At 40.3% G+C, this 14,926-nt stretch overlaps 2 protein-coding genes across 2 annotated transcripts in view; one reads left to right on the top strand and one right to left on the bottom strand.

Moving 5' to 3' along the window:
- TOMM70 (translocase of outer mitochondrial membrane 70) overlaps nucleotides 1–13,333 on the bottom strand; it is a 44,809-nt gene extending 31,476 nt beyond the window's left edge. Inside the window, exon 1 of the mRNA XM_067739105.1 lies at nucleotides 12,869–13,333. Coding sequence (XP_067595206.1) covers nucleotides 12,869–13,195 — 327 coding nt within the window. The 5' untranslated portion in view covers nucleotides 13,196–13,333. The remainder of the gene's footprint in view (nucleotides 1–12,868) is intronic.
- Nucleotides 13,334–13,504: 171 nt separating this feature from the next.
- Nucleotides 13,505–14,926, top strand: part of LNP1 (leukemia NUP98 fusion partner 1) — a 37,214-nt gene continuing 35,792 nt past the window's right edge. The window contains exon 1 of the mRNA XM_067739112.1: nucleotides 13,505–14,197. The gene's annotated coding sequence lies outside the window, so the exon portion shown is untranslated. The remainder of the gene's footprint in view (nucleotides 14,198–14,926) is intronic.

The following is a 14,926-nucleotide window of genomic DNA, read 5'->3' as shown; positions in this document are numbered from 1 at the left end:
GCTGTTTGTCAACAGCGTAGAAGAGATACTAGAAACACTTTGCCATCTTCATTACAATTGTTATCCCAAATCTATTGTTTGCTAATCAAATACATTTGGGGGACTCCTATCTTTGTCTCAGAATCTGCTTCCTAGAGGAGCCATCTCACATACTTCATGATTTGGTAGTTAATACCCACTGAGGACAGTTGCAAAAGCTTCAGTCAATGTTTGGGAAACATCTTTGTAGACAAATCCAGTTATCTAGGTTCCAGCTACTAGGTCCAAGAGCTTCATGGCACATCTTCACCCCAAACTTTATTGTTTTTCAACATCAATTTTAACAAATATGTGATTACGAAAGAACCCGTGTTATCTCCAACAGGTAAGCATTGACAAAGCAAAAGCAGAAGTAGCTACCTCCACAACTAACTTACAGGGAAGGCTATGTTGCTTGGGGCCCAGGGCATCTCAGTCACAAAGAGACGATGGGATAGCAACCTTCTGTATCTGCTTTTTTCTCCCTTCCTCTTGCTTCATTCTTCTTTGCTACCTTTCCCCCCCATTTACCTTTTGTTTCCCTTCTCCTTTAGTCTGAATGTAGCTATAATTTTTTGTTTTTCTTGTTTTTTGTTTTTTTTATAGTGTGCAAAGAAGAATGTGTAGGAAACTTTAAGTTCAGAATATAAAACAGCTAGTTTAAGCTAGCTAGTGTCAAGAAGAAACATGCTCATTTTAAAATAAGATGTGGGAGGATGAAAGGAGCCAACTACAACACAGAGTAACAGATAAATATGAAATCTTCCACTTGTAAATAGCCTAATCACCTTCCAAAAACTTTGACAGTAAAAATCCTCAGCACAAAACATTCATACTAGAAGACAACTAGGACTCTCTTATGTAGTTGTGGATTCTAGTTGCTGGAAAACTGCACTTGAAGCAACCTCATCAGTCCTCCCACTCCACTAAGAGAAAGAGAAGTCAGACTGGAGTAGGGCTGTATCATTCAGAAGGAGTGAGGATCCCCTCCACCCAAGAGACAAGTGACAAGCATACTTTGCCTATCTTCCAAGAGACCATACTGTCAAGAATTGCTAACATAAAGGAAAATTAATATCATAAAAGAGAGGTACCTGATTCAAATAAAAAACTAGTATTTGAGAAAGCGGGATAAACAAAGCAAACAGAAAATTTAACATGAGAGGAATGAGAGGTTATCACAGACATTTTTAAAAAGGCTGCTTCTAAAGAGCACCAATTAGACATCTTGAAAATTAGAAAGGATTATTACAATAAACTCAATGGATGGATTGTATATTAGAATGGGCATAACAGAGGAGCAAATTAACAAGAAGAAGGCAGAGCCAAGGAAATCTGCCAGAATGCAACAAGAACAGAGGACAGGGAGGTGAGAAATTTGGAGGAAAAGTTAGATGATATGGAGTATAAATACTGAAGTTCCAATATCTATCTGAATTTTAGAAGGAAAGGCATAAAAAGGAGTGTTTTAAGAAAATATTAGAAAAATTTCTGGAGTTGAAAAACAAAGACACACATTTTTAGACATATCATGGTGAAATTTCACAGTAAAAATCCTTAAAGTTTTTAGGTGGAAAAAACCCAGATTACCTACAAAGAAAAAAAGAACCAAACTGGGGTCATACTGTCACCAACGTTAGGTATTTAAAAACAATGAAGCAACAACTTTAAAGTCCTGAAGAAATATTATCTTCAACTTAAAATCTTATACCTAGCTAAATTAGCATTTAAGGTTGAACACCAGAACAGAAACAGAGGTGTACAACTTCCTTACCACTAAAAATAAACCCCAAAGCAGTGGAGATGATTAATAAAACAAAAAGCAGGAAGGAGAGGGTAAAGGAAGAAACAAAAAAGCGGAGTACATATGGCAGGAATCATTAAACATGTCAATAATAACAATAAATGTGAATAGGTTAAATCCCCCTATTATAAATAAACTATTTATTTATTATTTTTGGCTGCATTGGGTCTTTGTTGCTGCACGCAGGCTTTTCTCTGGTTGCGGCGAGCAGGGGCTACTCTTCGCTGCCGTGCGTGGGCCTCTCACTGCAGTGGCTTCTCTTGTTGCAGAGCATGGGCTCTAGGCACGCGGGCTCAGGAGTTGTGGCTCGCGGGCTTAGTTGCTCCGCGGCATACGGGATCTTCCCGGACCAGGGCTTGAACCCATGTCCCCTACATTGGCAGGCGGATTCTCAACCACTGAGCCACCAGGGAAGCCCAAATTATTTAAAATAAAAAATAACCACATGCTACCTATAAGGCATGACCTAAAACAAAATGACAGGTCAAAAAAGAATGTAAAAGTTACAGAATGTAAAAAAGAATGTAAAAACGTTACAGAATGCAAATACTTGCAAAGAAGAAGGAAGTATCAGACAAAAAGGCAGTATGAGACAAAATACCATTCACATGCCTCAGATGGAGCACTTCTGTGGGCAATTTTATTGATAAAAGATACAATCTGCCAAGAAAACATCATTACCACAAACCTTTGTATGCCTAATAAAACTTCAAAATAGTGAAACAATTACTTTTGATGTTAAATACAAAAACAAGAAAAACATTATTTCAATTTCTTGTAAAAAGTTTACAATGTTTCTAAGTCATTGAGAACATAGCTAATACACAATCTAATAAGCTAGGGACTGCTGATAGAGAAAATAATGTATCAAATGCCTGTGAGAAGTATGTTCGGCTACAAACATATTGAAAATCTATTTAGTATTTTTACTAAAGATTTTCAGATTAAATAAAAAGAACGTTCTTTGGACAGAGTAATGACCTTGTTTCATTAACACAAACAGGCAATGAACTCTTTCCTGTCTACTGGAAGTTTAAGGCTACAGGATGTCACACAGACTACAAGGAGAAGCAGTCATGGTAAAGGCAGACAAGTTAAAAGAACAGAGAGAAAACTGGATAGGTATACAAGGCTTCCTCTCCTTAGAAAGATGGATACTTTCAATTTTTATTCAGCAAGGTCTAAATCAACCTAAAACCAACCAAGAGAATCTTTCAATTACCCATTTCCCTCCATTCAGTCAAGTTTTACAATAGATTCCCTTTAAAAAGTATTATAAATTCCTAGGGGCTTCCCTGGTGGCACAGTGGTTAAGAATCCACCTGCCAATGTAGGAGACACGGGTTCCAGCCCTGGTCCGGGAAGATCTCACACGCCGTGGAGCACCTAAGCCCATGCGCCACAACTACTGAGCCTGTGCTCTAGAGCCCGCGAGCCACAACTATTGAGCCCGTGTGCCACAACTACTGAGCCCACACACCTAGAGCCCATGCTCTGTAACAAGAGAAGCCACTGCAATGAGAAGCCCATGCACCGCAGCAAAGAATAGACCCCGCTTGCTGCAACTAGAGAAAGCCCGTGTGCAGCAACGAAGACCCAACGCAGCCAAAAATAAATAAATAAAATAAATAAAATTTAAAAAATTATTATAAATTCATTATCACCTAAGGCCTAAATCAGAACCTGCTTAATTTCCTTTCCTTACTGTACTGGAAAAAAAAAAAAAGATGCTATGACATTGAGTGAAAAAGGATCAAATTACATAGGCAAATCACCAAATGGCAAATTTTCTCCCACTGTCACTGCAGAGCGCTACCAAACCATGTTTGGGGAGAACAATATCTCAGTTAACCTCCCTATCACCTTCTGCTCATTGCACCCCGCCCCCACCACCACATTACTTTCTGTCCAACTGCTTCCCTTCATTAACAAAAATGCAGAGAAAGAATGGCATTACAACAGCGACAGTACAGAAAAGCTGATTATTTTGGCCCACCGGTAAAATTTAGGACAAAAAGCTACTTAGCACAATGCCAGCTTATCAATCAACACCAGCATTCTGCTGTGTCAGGAATTAGACATTATTTTCACAAGCTTTGAGGCCAATACCAGGTAGAAATCAAAATAAATGCACTGGAGGAAAAAGTTTAAATTAGAAAATATATAACTACCAATTCTTTATAATATAAGGGATTTTTTTTTTTTTGCGGTACGCAGGCCTCTCACTGTTGCGGCCTCTCCCGTTGCGGAGCACAGGCTCCAGACACCCAGGCTCAGCGGCCATGGCTCACGGGCCTAGCCGCTCCGTGGCATGTGGGATCTTCCCGGACTGGGGCATGAACCCGTGTCCCCTGCATCGGCAGGCGGACTCTCAACTACTGCGCCACCAGGGAAGCCCAATATAAGGGATTTTATTTCCAACTCTCAGGAATCCTTTGCACTGCTTTTCAGTCACTTTCTCCCCCACTCAGTCTACCTTCTCAAGTTATAATAAGAACTTTTGGAATTAAAGGTTGAAGTTGGAAAATAAGCCCAAAGACAATTTTGAAAGCATATTTCATAAATGAGAAATGAAGACATACAGCTCTAGAATGTAATGGGAACACCCTGAAATGCTATTATCTTTTCATGTGGTCTATTTTCATATCTAAAAGCTACTAAGGAGATTTAAAAGACTATCAAGACATTATGTTACTGGAAATCACTCTTGGTTTTGGTACCTTTTTAAGGTTCCAAACATTCCACAATATTTTACATTAAAATTCTGTGAAAATGCATCTTTCTCTTACTTTTCTTACAACAAATTAGTTTCTGATTGATCTGAAAGATCTTCTTAAGTAAGCTGGACCATATCATTTCCTGCTTAAAACTTTCCAGTAACTTCCCACTGCTATTGCCTATACATAAGCCTCCAAACTCCCGTTACTCCACTCCTGCCACTCCAGCTTCCCACATGTAACTTTGGTGGATTCAGAAAGTACTAATCTCTTCCTCAAAGAAAACAGTTTGAAAAGATTAGGTACTGAAAAGATCAGGTACTATGTACTCAATTTCCACAGGCATAAATTGAAACTTTGTGAATACTGGTAAGAATACAGACAAATTTTAAAAAAGAAAAGACATTCACTTCTGCCTAATATGTCACACAATCAAAGTATTATTTAAAACAATCTATTAGATAACTTAGCTTTTTTTCCATCCAGGATTTGAATAAGTTTCATCTCTTCATAATGAATAACTGTCCAGCAGAGTCAACTCCATGACTCCATGTGATTCTGCTAAGTGAATTCAAAAAATATGTGGAGCTGAAACTTGTATAGAATCCTGACATTAATGCATGAAGCAAAAATCAATTGTCAAAATTACTCTTGAAAATTCTTCAGAAGAGTAACACACTGTAAATGCAAGTTAGGTGCTATTATTATCCCCATTTTACACATAAAGCAACTGAAGCCCAGAGAGATCAAGAAGCTTGCCCAAGGCAAGATTCAAACAAGCAATCTGACTCCACATTGCCTAAACTGTACTTCTATACTGCATGGATTGTCATCCACACTTTATGAAAAATGAATATCATCAGAATCACATCCAGACTCACACTCTGGAACTGAAACAAAGGAAACAGTTCAGGTATTATATCTTGCTCACTATTGACCCCAGAGCAAAAGGACAAAGAGAATCATCAGCATAATTAGGTCTTTTTCTTTTTGCCAAGCAAGTGTAACTGATTTCATTTTAGTTAAAAGCACATTTGATGTGACTCCACTGTACAACGATCATCAGGATAGTCTTTATCCTGAAGGAACTCTAGAGACAGTGCAGGATACAAACAAGTGAACTGGCAGCCTCTCAAAAGAACTACTGCTGATCAAACACTGAAACCCCAATTCACATTAAGAAAATGTACATTAGGTGACTAGAAACTTGTGTAGCTAATAACTAGAAAATTTTTAGTTCAAAGAGTAGCATATATACACATACTTACATACAAACTATGTGGGTAAAACATAAGGATTAGGAACAAATAAGTAATAAATCTAAAAGGAAACAATGAGAAACATAGTAAATACTATGTCTTCTTTCTCTACTACAAACACTGCTGAAACTTGTCAAAGAGACAGGAACCTGCCCTCCACCTCCTGCAGAAGCAAATCTACTACGGAAAACAAGTTACATTTAAACACCAAAGCAACAAAGTATTGATACAATCCCCATAAATTTATTAGAATACAAAGTAAGAAAACAATCAGGGTTTGAATCATCAGTCAAGGCTACTTCAGTGAAGGTTACTTAGAACAATCTGCTCTGGAACGAAAATGACTAACAAACGACAGTCAGGAAAATACTCCAAGGAGGAAAAACAACGCCAAAAGGGTTATTCAACACACAGACACAGAAGAAATTCAGGAGACCAGAAAGGGAGCTCTAAAACAAGTCCTGCGATGGTAATATGACTATGTTACAGACGGCTTTCAATGACATGAATTTGGTAATAAGGAATCAATGTAAATTCTTAGCGAGTATTTATAAAATATTACTCTGATGATCACACACATATAGTCACTAAAAGGAAATGAGCTAGAATCAGGTACATTAATCCATGTGTAAGGAAATAAAATAGGTACAGTAATCTCCCCTTTATCTATAGGGGATACATTCGAAGACCTCCAGTGAATGCCTGAAATTGTGAATAGTACTGAAACCTATATATACATTTTTTCCTATATATAAGTACCAAGAATAAAGTTTAATTTATACATTAGGCACTATAAGAGATTCATAACAATAACTAATAATAAAATCGAACAATTATAACAATATACTATAATAAAATTATGTGAATGTGGTCTCTTTCTCAAATTATTGTACAAATTTAATGCCTTTTCCATCTTAACTAAACACACACTGTGGCTGTAACTTTTGCAGTTTGAGTGTGACAGCAAAACTAGCACAGATTTCTTTCCTTCTTCACAGTTCAGAAATAGATTTATTCTCACCATAGATCTTAGCAACCTCACCATATGATTATTTTTCCTTTCCCTTTAAGTCAAGCACATTCACCTTTTCACTGAAAAGAAGCAGTTTAACGGCTTCTCTCTAGCGTATCTGAATTGCCAGCATCACTACTCTTGTGCTTTGGGTATTAAGTAAAATAAGGGTTACTAGTACAAGAGTCAATCTGATAGCTACAAAGTGACTAATGGGCAGGATATGCTGGACAAAGGGATGATTCACATCCAGGGTAGGATGCAGTGGGACTGTGTATTGCTACTCAGAGTGGTGCACAATTTAAAATTTATGAGTTGTTTATTTCTGGAATTTTCCATTTAATATTTTCAGACCACCGTTTACTGTGGATAACCGAAAGTACAGAAAGCTGAGACCGGGTAAGAGGGAACTACTATATTACTTATCACCATAATTACACATTTACATCCAGTTAAAATATACATGAGGTGGTTCCATGTTTCTCTTAAATGGTTTTATTCCCTTAAACTTACCAAATTCCAAAGGAATATTTTAAAATTTGGATCCCAACTTTACAGAAGTAGCAATCAACTCTGGAACACTTACCTCATGAGAAACAATCTTTCAGTATTTAATTGACCAATTGTTACTTTTATAAGAATCAAATCTAGGATAAAAGATACCTAAGATATTAAAAGTCCTTTCCCATATTATGTCCTGAAATTTAAAAATCTACAACCACCCCACCTACTAAATTGTAACACAGAGAACTCTTTACCTAAGAAGAATCTACTTGTAACAATGCTGCTTCCAGGGCTTCCCAGGTGGCGCAGTGGTTTAGAATCCGCCTGCCAATGCAGGCGACACTGGTTCAAGCCCTGGTCCGGGAAGATCTCACATGCCGCAGAGCAACTAAGCCCTTGAACCACAACTGTTGAGCCTGTGCTCTAGAGTCCGAGAGCCACAACTACTGAGCCTGCACACCGCAACTACTGAAGCTTGCATGCCTAGAGCCCGTGCTCTGCAACAAGAGAAGCCACCGCAATGAGAAGCCCGTGCACCACAACGAAGACCCAACGCAGCCAAAAATAAATAAAATAAATTTATATTAAAAAAAAGAATGCTGCTTCTGAAGGATTATGGTTGTAGTTCATACAAAAATCACATGATTTATAAAAAGAATGCCTAAATGAGGTTTACGACTATTAAACCAATTTCTAGGATAAACTGGTAGAATACAAGTGAAAAGCTGGAAATTTTGAAAAAGTATTCAGTTTGTGGGAATTTTTTAAAAATGTCAAATGATGAAGCTTCATCAGTTAATTCACTCAACACCTGCTATGTGCCAGTTTCTGAAAAACGGTGAGAAAGATAGAGCCAGTCCCAGCCTTCACAGAGTCAAGAGTTTAGTAGGAAAGACATGAATAAATGACTCTAGTACCATGTGGTAAGTGCTGTGGAAGAGAAAAATTCAGTGTTATGTAATCACATAACGGTATGCTTAGGTAGAAGTGTTTCAGAAAAGGTGAAATTACCTACATGTTGTGACTTGAAGGATGAGAAGGTAGGGGTATTGGGCATTGTTACAGAACATCCAAAGGCAAGAAACAAGTGGCAAGAGATGAAGACAAGAGGTAAGCAGGATCAAGATGACAGAGGGTCTTAAATCATGATGAATTTGAACTTTACCTCGGTGAGCAGTGAACAGACCACTTAACAGTTCTAAGCATGGGACTGTTAGGATTTACTCTAGCACTGACAAAATGGATTGGAGGAAGACACTAATGAGAGTATCAGTTATTCACTCAAGAAATAGCAGTGGGAATGGAGAAGTAGTCAGATATTTAAGAAGTAGAATTTTCTGGGCTTCCCTGGTGGTGCAGTGGTTGGGAGTCCGCCTGCCGATGCAGGGGACACGGGTTCATGCCCCGGTCCGGGAGGATCCCACATGCCATGGAGCAGCTGGGCCCGTGAGCCATGGCCGCTGAGCCTGCACGTCTGGAGCCCGTGCTCCGCAACAGGAGAGGCCACAACAGTGACAGGCCCACGTACTGCAAAAAAAAAAAAAAAAAAGAAGTAGAATTTTCTCGACATGTTTCTAGATTGGATGTGGAGAACATGGAAAGAATAGAAAGTTAGGGATGATATCCAAGTTTCTGGCTTGGGAAACTAGTTAGATGACACACATTAAATGATAAGGAATAGTCTCAGGAGAAACAGGAGTCTGGTGTGAAACACTTGTAAGGTAATGAGGTGAAGATTTCCTTTAAATCTGGGCCTTTTGAGAGGTCTGGGCTATAAACAAGAAATTAGGGGGCCATCAGTATATAAGTGTTAAGTGAAGCTTCTGGAGGGCAAGCAAGCATCCAGTGAAGGTATGGAATATAAGAATGCCTATGACAGAACAATGAAGGTCACCAAAAGAGGCAGAGAAAAGAGCCTGGAAAGGAGACTGAGAGGAATCAGCAAAGAGAGGTATCAGGAAGTTTTAAAAAAAGCAAAGAAAATCAGGACAACATAGTGCCTCAGAAGCCAAAGGAAAAATTATGAAATTAAGAGAAGACAATGTGAAATATTGCAAAGCATCAAGTAAGATAAAGACTGAAAGGTGTTCTCTAGACTTAATTATATAAGAATGTCACTAGTGACCCTGATTTAAAAAAAAAAAAATTAGAAACAGATCATTGAGGGGGAAGAACTATTTCATTTCAACCATGACTGATAACAGCAGGTTACTCAGTTTTTGACCCCTTTATTAAAATGTTTAGGTACATCTCTCCCTTCCTATTCTAAAGGACTGACTTAGTGGTTCCTAAACATTTCCTGTTGGGATAACTCTTGTGTAACATTGAAAAAACTTGAACACTAGAATAACTGCTTTTTAAAATCATCAAATTAAAAACAATTGGATGAAACACTACTATAAAGTCAATAATAAATACATGCACATTAGAAAAAAAATCACAGGGACTTCCCTGGTGGTGCAGTGGTTAAGAATCTGCCTGCCAATTCAGGGGACATGGGTTTGAGCCCTAGTCTGGGAAGATCCCACATGTCGTGGAGCAATTAAGCCCATGTGCCACAACTACTGCGCTTGCACTCTAGAGCCCATGAGCCACAGCTACTGAGCCTGTGTGCCACAACTACTGAAGCCCAGGTGCCTAGAACCTGTGCTCCGCAACAAGAGAAGCCACCGCAGTGAGAAGCCCGCACACCGCAACGAAGAGTGGCCCCCGCTTGCTGCAACTGAGAGCCCATGCGCAGCAACTAAGAACCAATGCAGCCAAAAATAAATAAATGTATTAGAATAAAAAAAATCACAGGTTGCTTGAAAAAAGAAATACCTAAGACATTTGTGCAACCAGATACCATGCTTGGTGTATATGTGGGCATGATGCTCCCCTGTGATAACTCTGGTCCAAAGACTGAGAAGTCCTGTGGATTAGATGACTGGCAAAGAACCTTGCCAACTTTGAAAAATCTGTAATTCTCAAGTTTTCAAAATAAATTACTAAAGCAAAATGGCACATCATGGTAGATTTTATAATGGCCCGAAGTAGAATATGATTTAATACTTTACCTCTATCTCACACACTATCAACTGTGATTAGATGCCTCTCTGGTGAAATCCTAAAATCCCCATTAATTAAACAAAAATATGAATTTTTGGTTTTGCTTTACAAGTATATGCTATCCTAGAAAAAAAAATAATTTGATATAGCCTGCTTGCATGTGAATATCTCAAACCCAACAGACAGAAGCCCAGTTATTTTATAAGTTCATTTTTACATTAAGGCAAACATAAGCCAACAGACAATAACCACTGATTTTCCACTTTATTCACTGATATTGAACCCTGAACTGACAATATTTGTCCATTCCTTCATTGCCTTAAAAATTATAGCTATTGCTCAGGTGGAGAAAGAACAGTCAGAGCATTAGGATTCTGCCAGTTTTTCCATCAGTTCAAACAAATGCTTTCTTGTTTACAAAACCCACGGAGGTTGACAATTTAAAGGTGCTATTCAAATATAAAGCAATTTCTCCAACCACAGATAATAATAAATTACAATTTGTGGTCAGTTATATTTAGGTAGTCTAATAATAACTCTGAGAACTAGACTGAGAACTAGAACTAGAACTAGAACTAGACAAAAAAGTCTTTCAGTATTTATTGGTCACCATCAGCTAAAATACAAATTTCCATTAAAAAAATGGCAAAGACATTCTTACTGTTGCTTTACTAAAGGATCATCTAGTAACCCAAAGCAAGACTACAGGTACCACCCCACAAATTCCACAAGAACAGTATATGCAAGTGTTCTGCTCAGCTTTATTTTGGGTCAAAAGGAATCATTTTAAAGCAGTTCAAGTTACAAAGAATTCAATGTTAAAGTCTAATTTTTAGTGGCAGTCAGGTTAATTTAAAAAAATGTTCTGATAAAACTACAATACACCATGAAATTTAAATATTATCAGTGTTGACCTAGACAATGCTGAAAAGCTGAAAATGGGATTTAAGGAAATCTAAAATCTGAAAGACAGTTTGCTGAATTCTATCAAATACCAAACAGGTGAGGTGGGGTAGTATTTGAAACTGCAATGAAATATCAAAACCTTGTTTCTTTTATAGAAATTATCTTTATTTTTGGTGATTATTATAGAACAGAGAACTTTTATGTATTTTTCATTCACCTACTATTCTTCTGTGACTAAAATAAGCAAATGAAATAGGAAATGACCAGAGAATTTCATAAATATGAAAACAACAAGACAAATGATGACTAATTCAAAGAATCACCTTGATTACCACTCTCATTAATAGCACTCAGAATCACCAATTTTTAGGGCTGGAAGAAATATAAGAGATCCAATATTTTAATTCTCTTATTCTACAGGGATGACACTAACATCGAAGAGATAAAATGACTTTCTCAAGGTAACCATGTTGGAGAGCCCAATATAAAGCACACTTCTCCTGGTTCTCACAATCCATGGGTTCTTCCAGCATACCTGTACTGCATGCATTTTCTTTTTAAAGCAGTATCTTACTCTCCCATTAGAAAGACTATTTGGCTCTCTCAGGGCCTAGCACAACGCCAGAGATATAGGATGCACTAAACTAAGGTAGTTTGCTTCCACATCAGAACTTCCTTTAAAATTAATTTGACTATCTTAGTAAAAACATGTCTTCAGTCTGAATAATATAATGTGGAAATAACTTGCAAATGTATATAATTGGGAGTTTTCTGACCAAAGGTTACTGTGAACTCTGATTTACTCCGTAACCGCCATTGTACAATCTCAGACTCAGATAAAATCCTCCACCTCACGTCATCTCACCCCAGTATTGTTAAATGCAGCCAGGCCAATTCCCCCCACAGCTGTCAGATACCAGAAGGATTTAATAGTTCAACAAAGCCATACAAAGCAGTTAATTCACCAGACACTCCGACGCTTGGCTTAACCGTATGTCAGGCTTGGTCATGTAAATTTCCAGGTAAAATTTAAAAATGAATTTAAGATGCTTCTACCCCAAAAGTTTAAGAACTCATGCCCACAGATGAAATAAATGCCACTGAACACCATTTTACTCTTGTCAACCAACAGTCACTGTATTTACCTATCCCCAACCCTAAAATACTTCAAAAAAGGGGATTCGCTTGTTATTAAAAGATTATTACTAATTAAGTCCTAGGCCTTAGACATGATCAAGGCAATTCACATCACAACGTACCGATAGTTACGGGAATTTGGCTTCCTTCATTAGTTAGTTAAATACAATCATCACATTTGCAAATGTCCCCGTACCCACAACGCTAAGGATAAATGCTGTGTCACTGAGAAGAAAAGCAAATATTTTTCTGAAACCAAAAGGAAGCTCTCAACGAATGTTGCTAACCTGTGCCCTCGGGCTACTCTATTCCCTATAAAGGCAGCCAGAACTGAGTTTCCCTAAACCCACGCGCTGCCTGTTGGCAGCTTCCGTCTGATGGGAAGCCCCCTGACGAGCACAACTCGTCAAGGAAAGGCTGCACCTGCCGGGTTCTACCTCCAGGGCTCGGGGCTGCTTCTCACCATTTCCAGGTGAGTACCGGGGCCCTCGGGGTGTCCGCTGCCCGGGGCCGGACTGGCCCTGCCCTCCGGGGTCTTCCGTTCACTGTTGCGCTTCAGGCCGCTGGCGTCGCCTCGGCCCCCGGTCTCCCGGCGCCGCCGCTGCCGGCTCCACAGGTACATGGCACCCGCGCCCAGCAGCAGGGGCGCCCCGACCGCCAGCGCCAGCTGCCATCGCGGCAGGCCCCCGGTGCCCGGGCCCGCAGTCGCACTGCCGCCGCCCACCCCACTCCCGGAGCCGGGAATAGCCGCTGCGACCACCGCCGCCTCCACAGGCTTAGAGGCGGCCATGACGAGGGTCCTCCGCCACCGCCTCCTTGCTGTTCACGGGCGCCACAGTCACCAGGCAGCGTGCGAAGAAAAACGGGAGGGAGGGAAGGACGGAAAGCACTGAGCGAACAAGCACGCTAGGCAGCAAGAGCGGACGACAGAAAAAGGCCAGAGGTCACCGGAAGCCCAAGGCATGCCGGGCCAGACCTGGCCGTCGTCTTTCCCTTCTCAACCAGGGAGGGAGGAGTGGGAAGGGAGGAGGAGTGGTGAATCACTTCCGGGTCAAGGTAAACTGGGCGTGTGGTGAAAGTCCCAGGCAGCCCTTTTTGTTTTCTTTCGTTCTGCTGCTGTTTGTGAGAGTAGCTTCTGGGATCTTGGGCCTCGGGTGGTAGCCGATGCCGTACCCTACGCCTTCAATAAAGAAGGGCAGAGGGCTCTCTGCTATAGCGAAGCGGAAGAGGGGCGCACATACTGCGGGTTTTTGGTGCTCGGGGGAGCAGAGGAAGAGGCTCTGTAACTGCGCTAAGAATGGGCGGGAGTAGCAGAAGAGTTCTGAAGATTATTGGCTGGCAGGAGTAGTGGGCGGGGCGTAGGCCGAGCTGCCTCGTTTATTGGTGGAATTTGGAGCCCTGGTTTTCTCGTTACTGCCACGTTGACGCTACTTAGAGCCCGGCGGTGTTAGCTCCGTTGTCTGTACCCGTGTCCTCGGAAACCAACGGATTGGAAGGACTTTTAAAAATATGGGAGGAAAGAGCCAAAAGCTGAAGATAGCTCGCTGTATCACCGATCTTCTTAGCTCTACCATGGCCAGATTTTAGTTTGGACGAATTTGAGGTTATTGGGGGCAACAAAAGGTGGCACAAATCAGACTCGGTGGAAACGGGCAGATACAGGTTGGCTCCAGTTGAAACGGCTTGACTCACCGTCTGCGCCAATTACGAAAGCGATGACGCCTGTGTGTTGTTATGAGGTTCTCGAACTGAGTGGGTAGAAATGTGAAGACCTAGAGTTCCCACCTTTCTTGTACGTATTTGTGTCATACCGGATTCCGCTTGACACCTCGCTCCCTGGAGCATCCGCGGCCTCGCCAGTGCTCTGTTCCTCACACTGTCATGCCGTTTTGCACTAGATGTCTCAGCCCTCTTGCCACATCTCAAGTAGAAATGTCAATTCATAGCTTTTATGTATCTAATAGCTTTGTCAAATCCTTTCCTCATGTTCTGCACCAGACCTCTTAAAATACAAAAATTTCCCTTGCAAAAAATTCTTTAGAATTCTTTTTTTTTTTTTTTTTTTTGCGGTACGCGGGCCTCTCACTGTTGTGGCCTCTCCCGCTGCGGAGCACAGGCTCCGGATGCGCAGGCTCAGCGGCCATGGCTCACGGGCCCAGCCGCTCCGCGGCACGTGGTATCTTCCCGGACCGGAGCACGAACCCGTGTCCCCTGCATTGGCAGGCGGACTCTCAACCACTGCGCCACCAGGGAAGCCCTTAGAATTCTTGGTAGAAAATACTAAACAAGAAATTGTTTAGTATTTTCAAGACTAAAAGACAAGTATTAATAGAAAATCAGAATCCAGAACTATGGCTCCCCATTTCAGATATACTGATTTGCAGACCCTCATATTGAAAATTTACAAATAATGATTTTGCTTTTGGGTACAACAGGATTTTCAACATCACTATAGCGGTGCATAAAAATCGAGAAGAAATAATTTATTAAACGGCACTAAAATAGACTTAATGGCTTAATT

The sequence above is a fragment of the Pseudorca crassidens genome, chromosome 5 (genome assembly GCF_039906515.1).
Source record: "Pseudorca crassidens isolate mPseCra1 chromosome 5, mPseCra1.hap1, whole genome shotgun sequence".
NCBI lineage: Eukaryota > Metazoa > Chordata > Mammalia > Artiodactyla > Delphinidae > Pseudorca > Pseudorca crassidens.
Note: the sequence above shows the minus strand (reverse complement) of the source record. Positions and strands in the feature narration are given on the sequence as shown.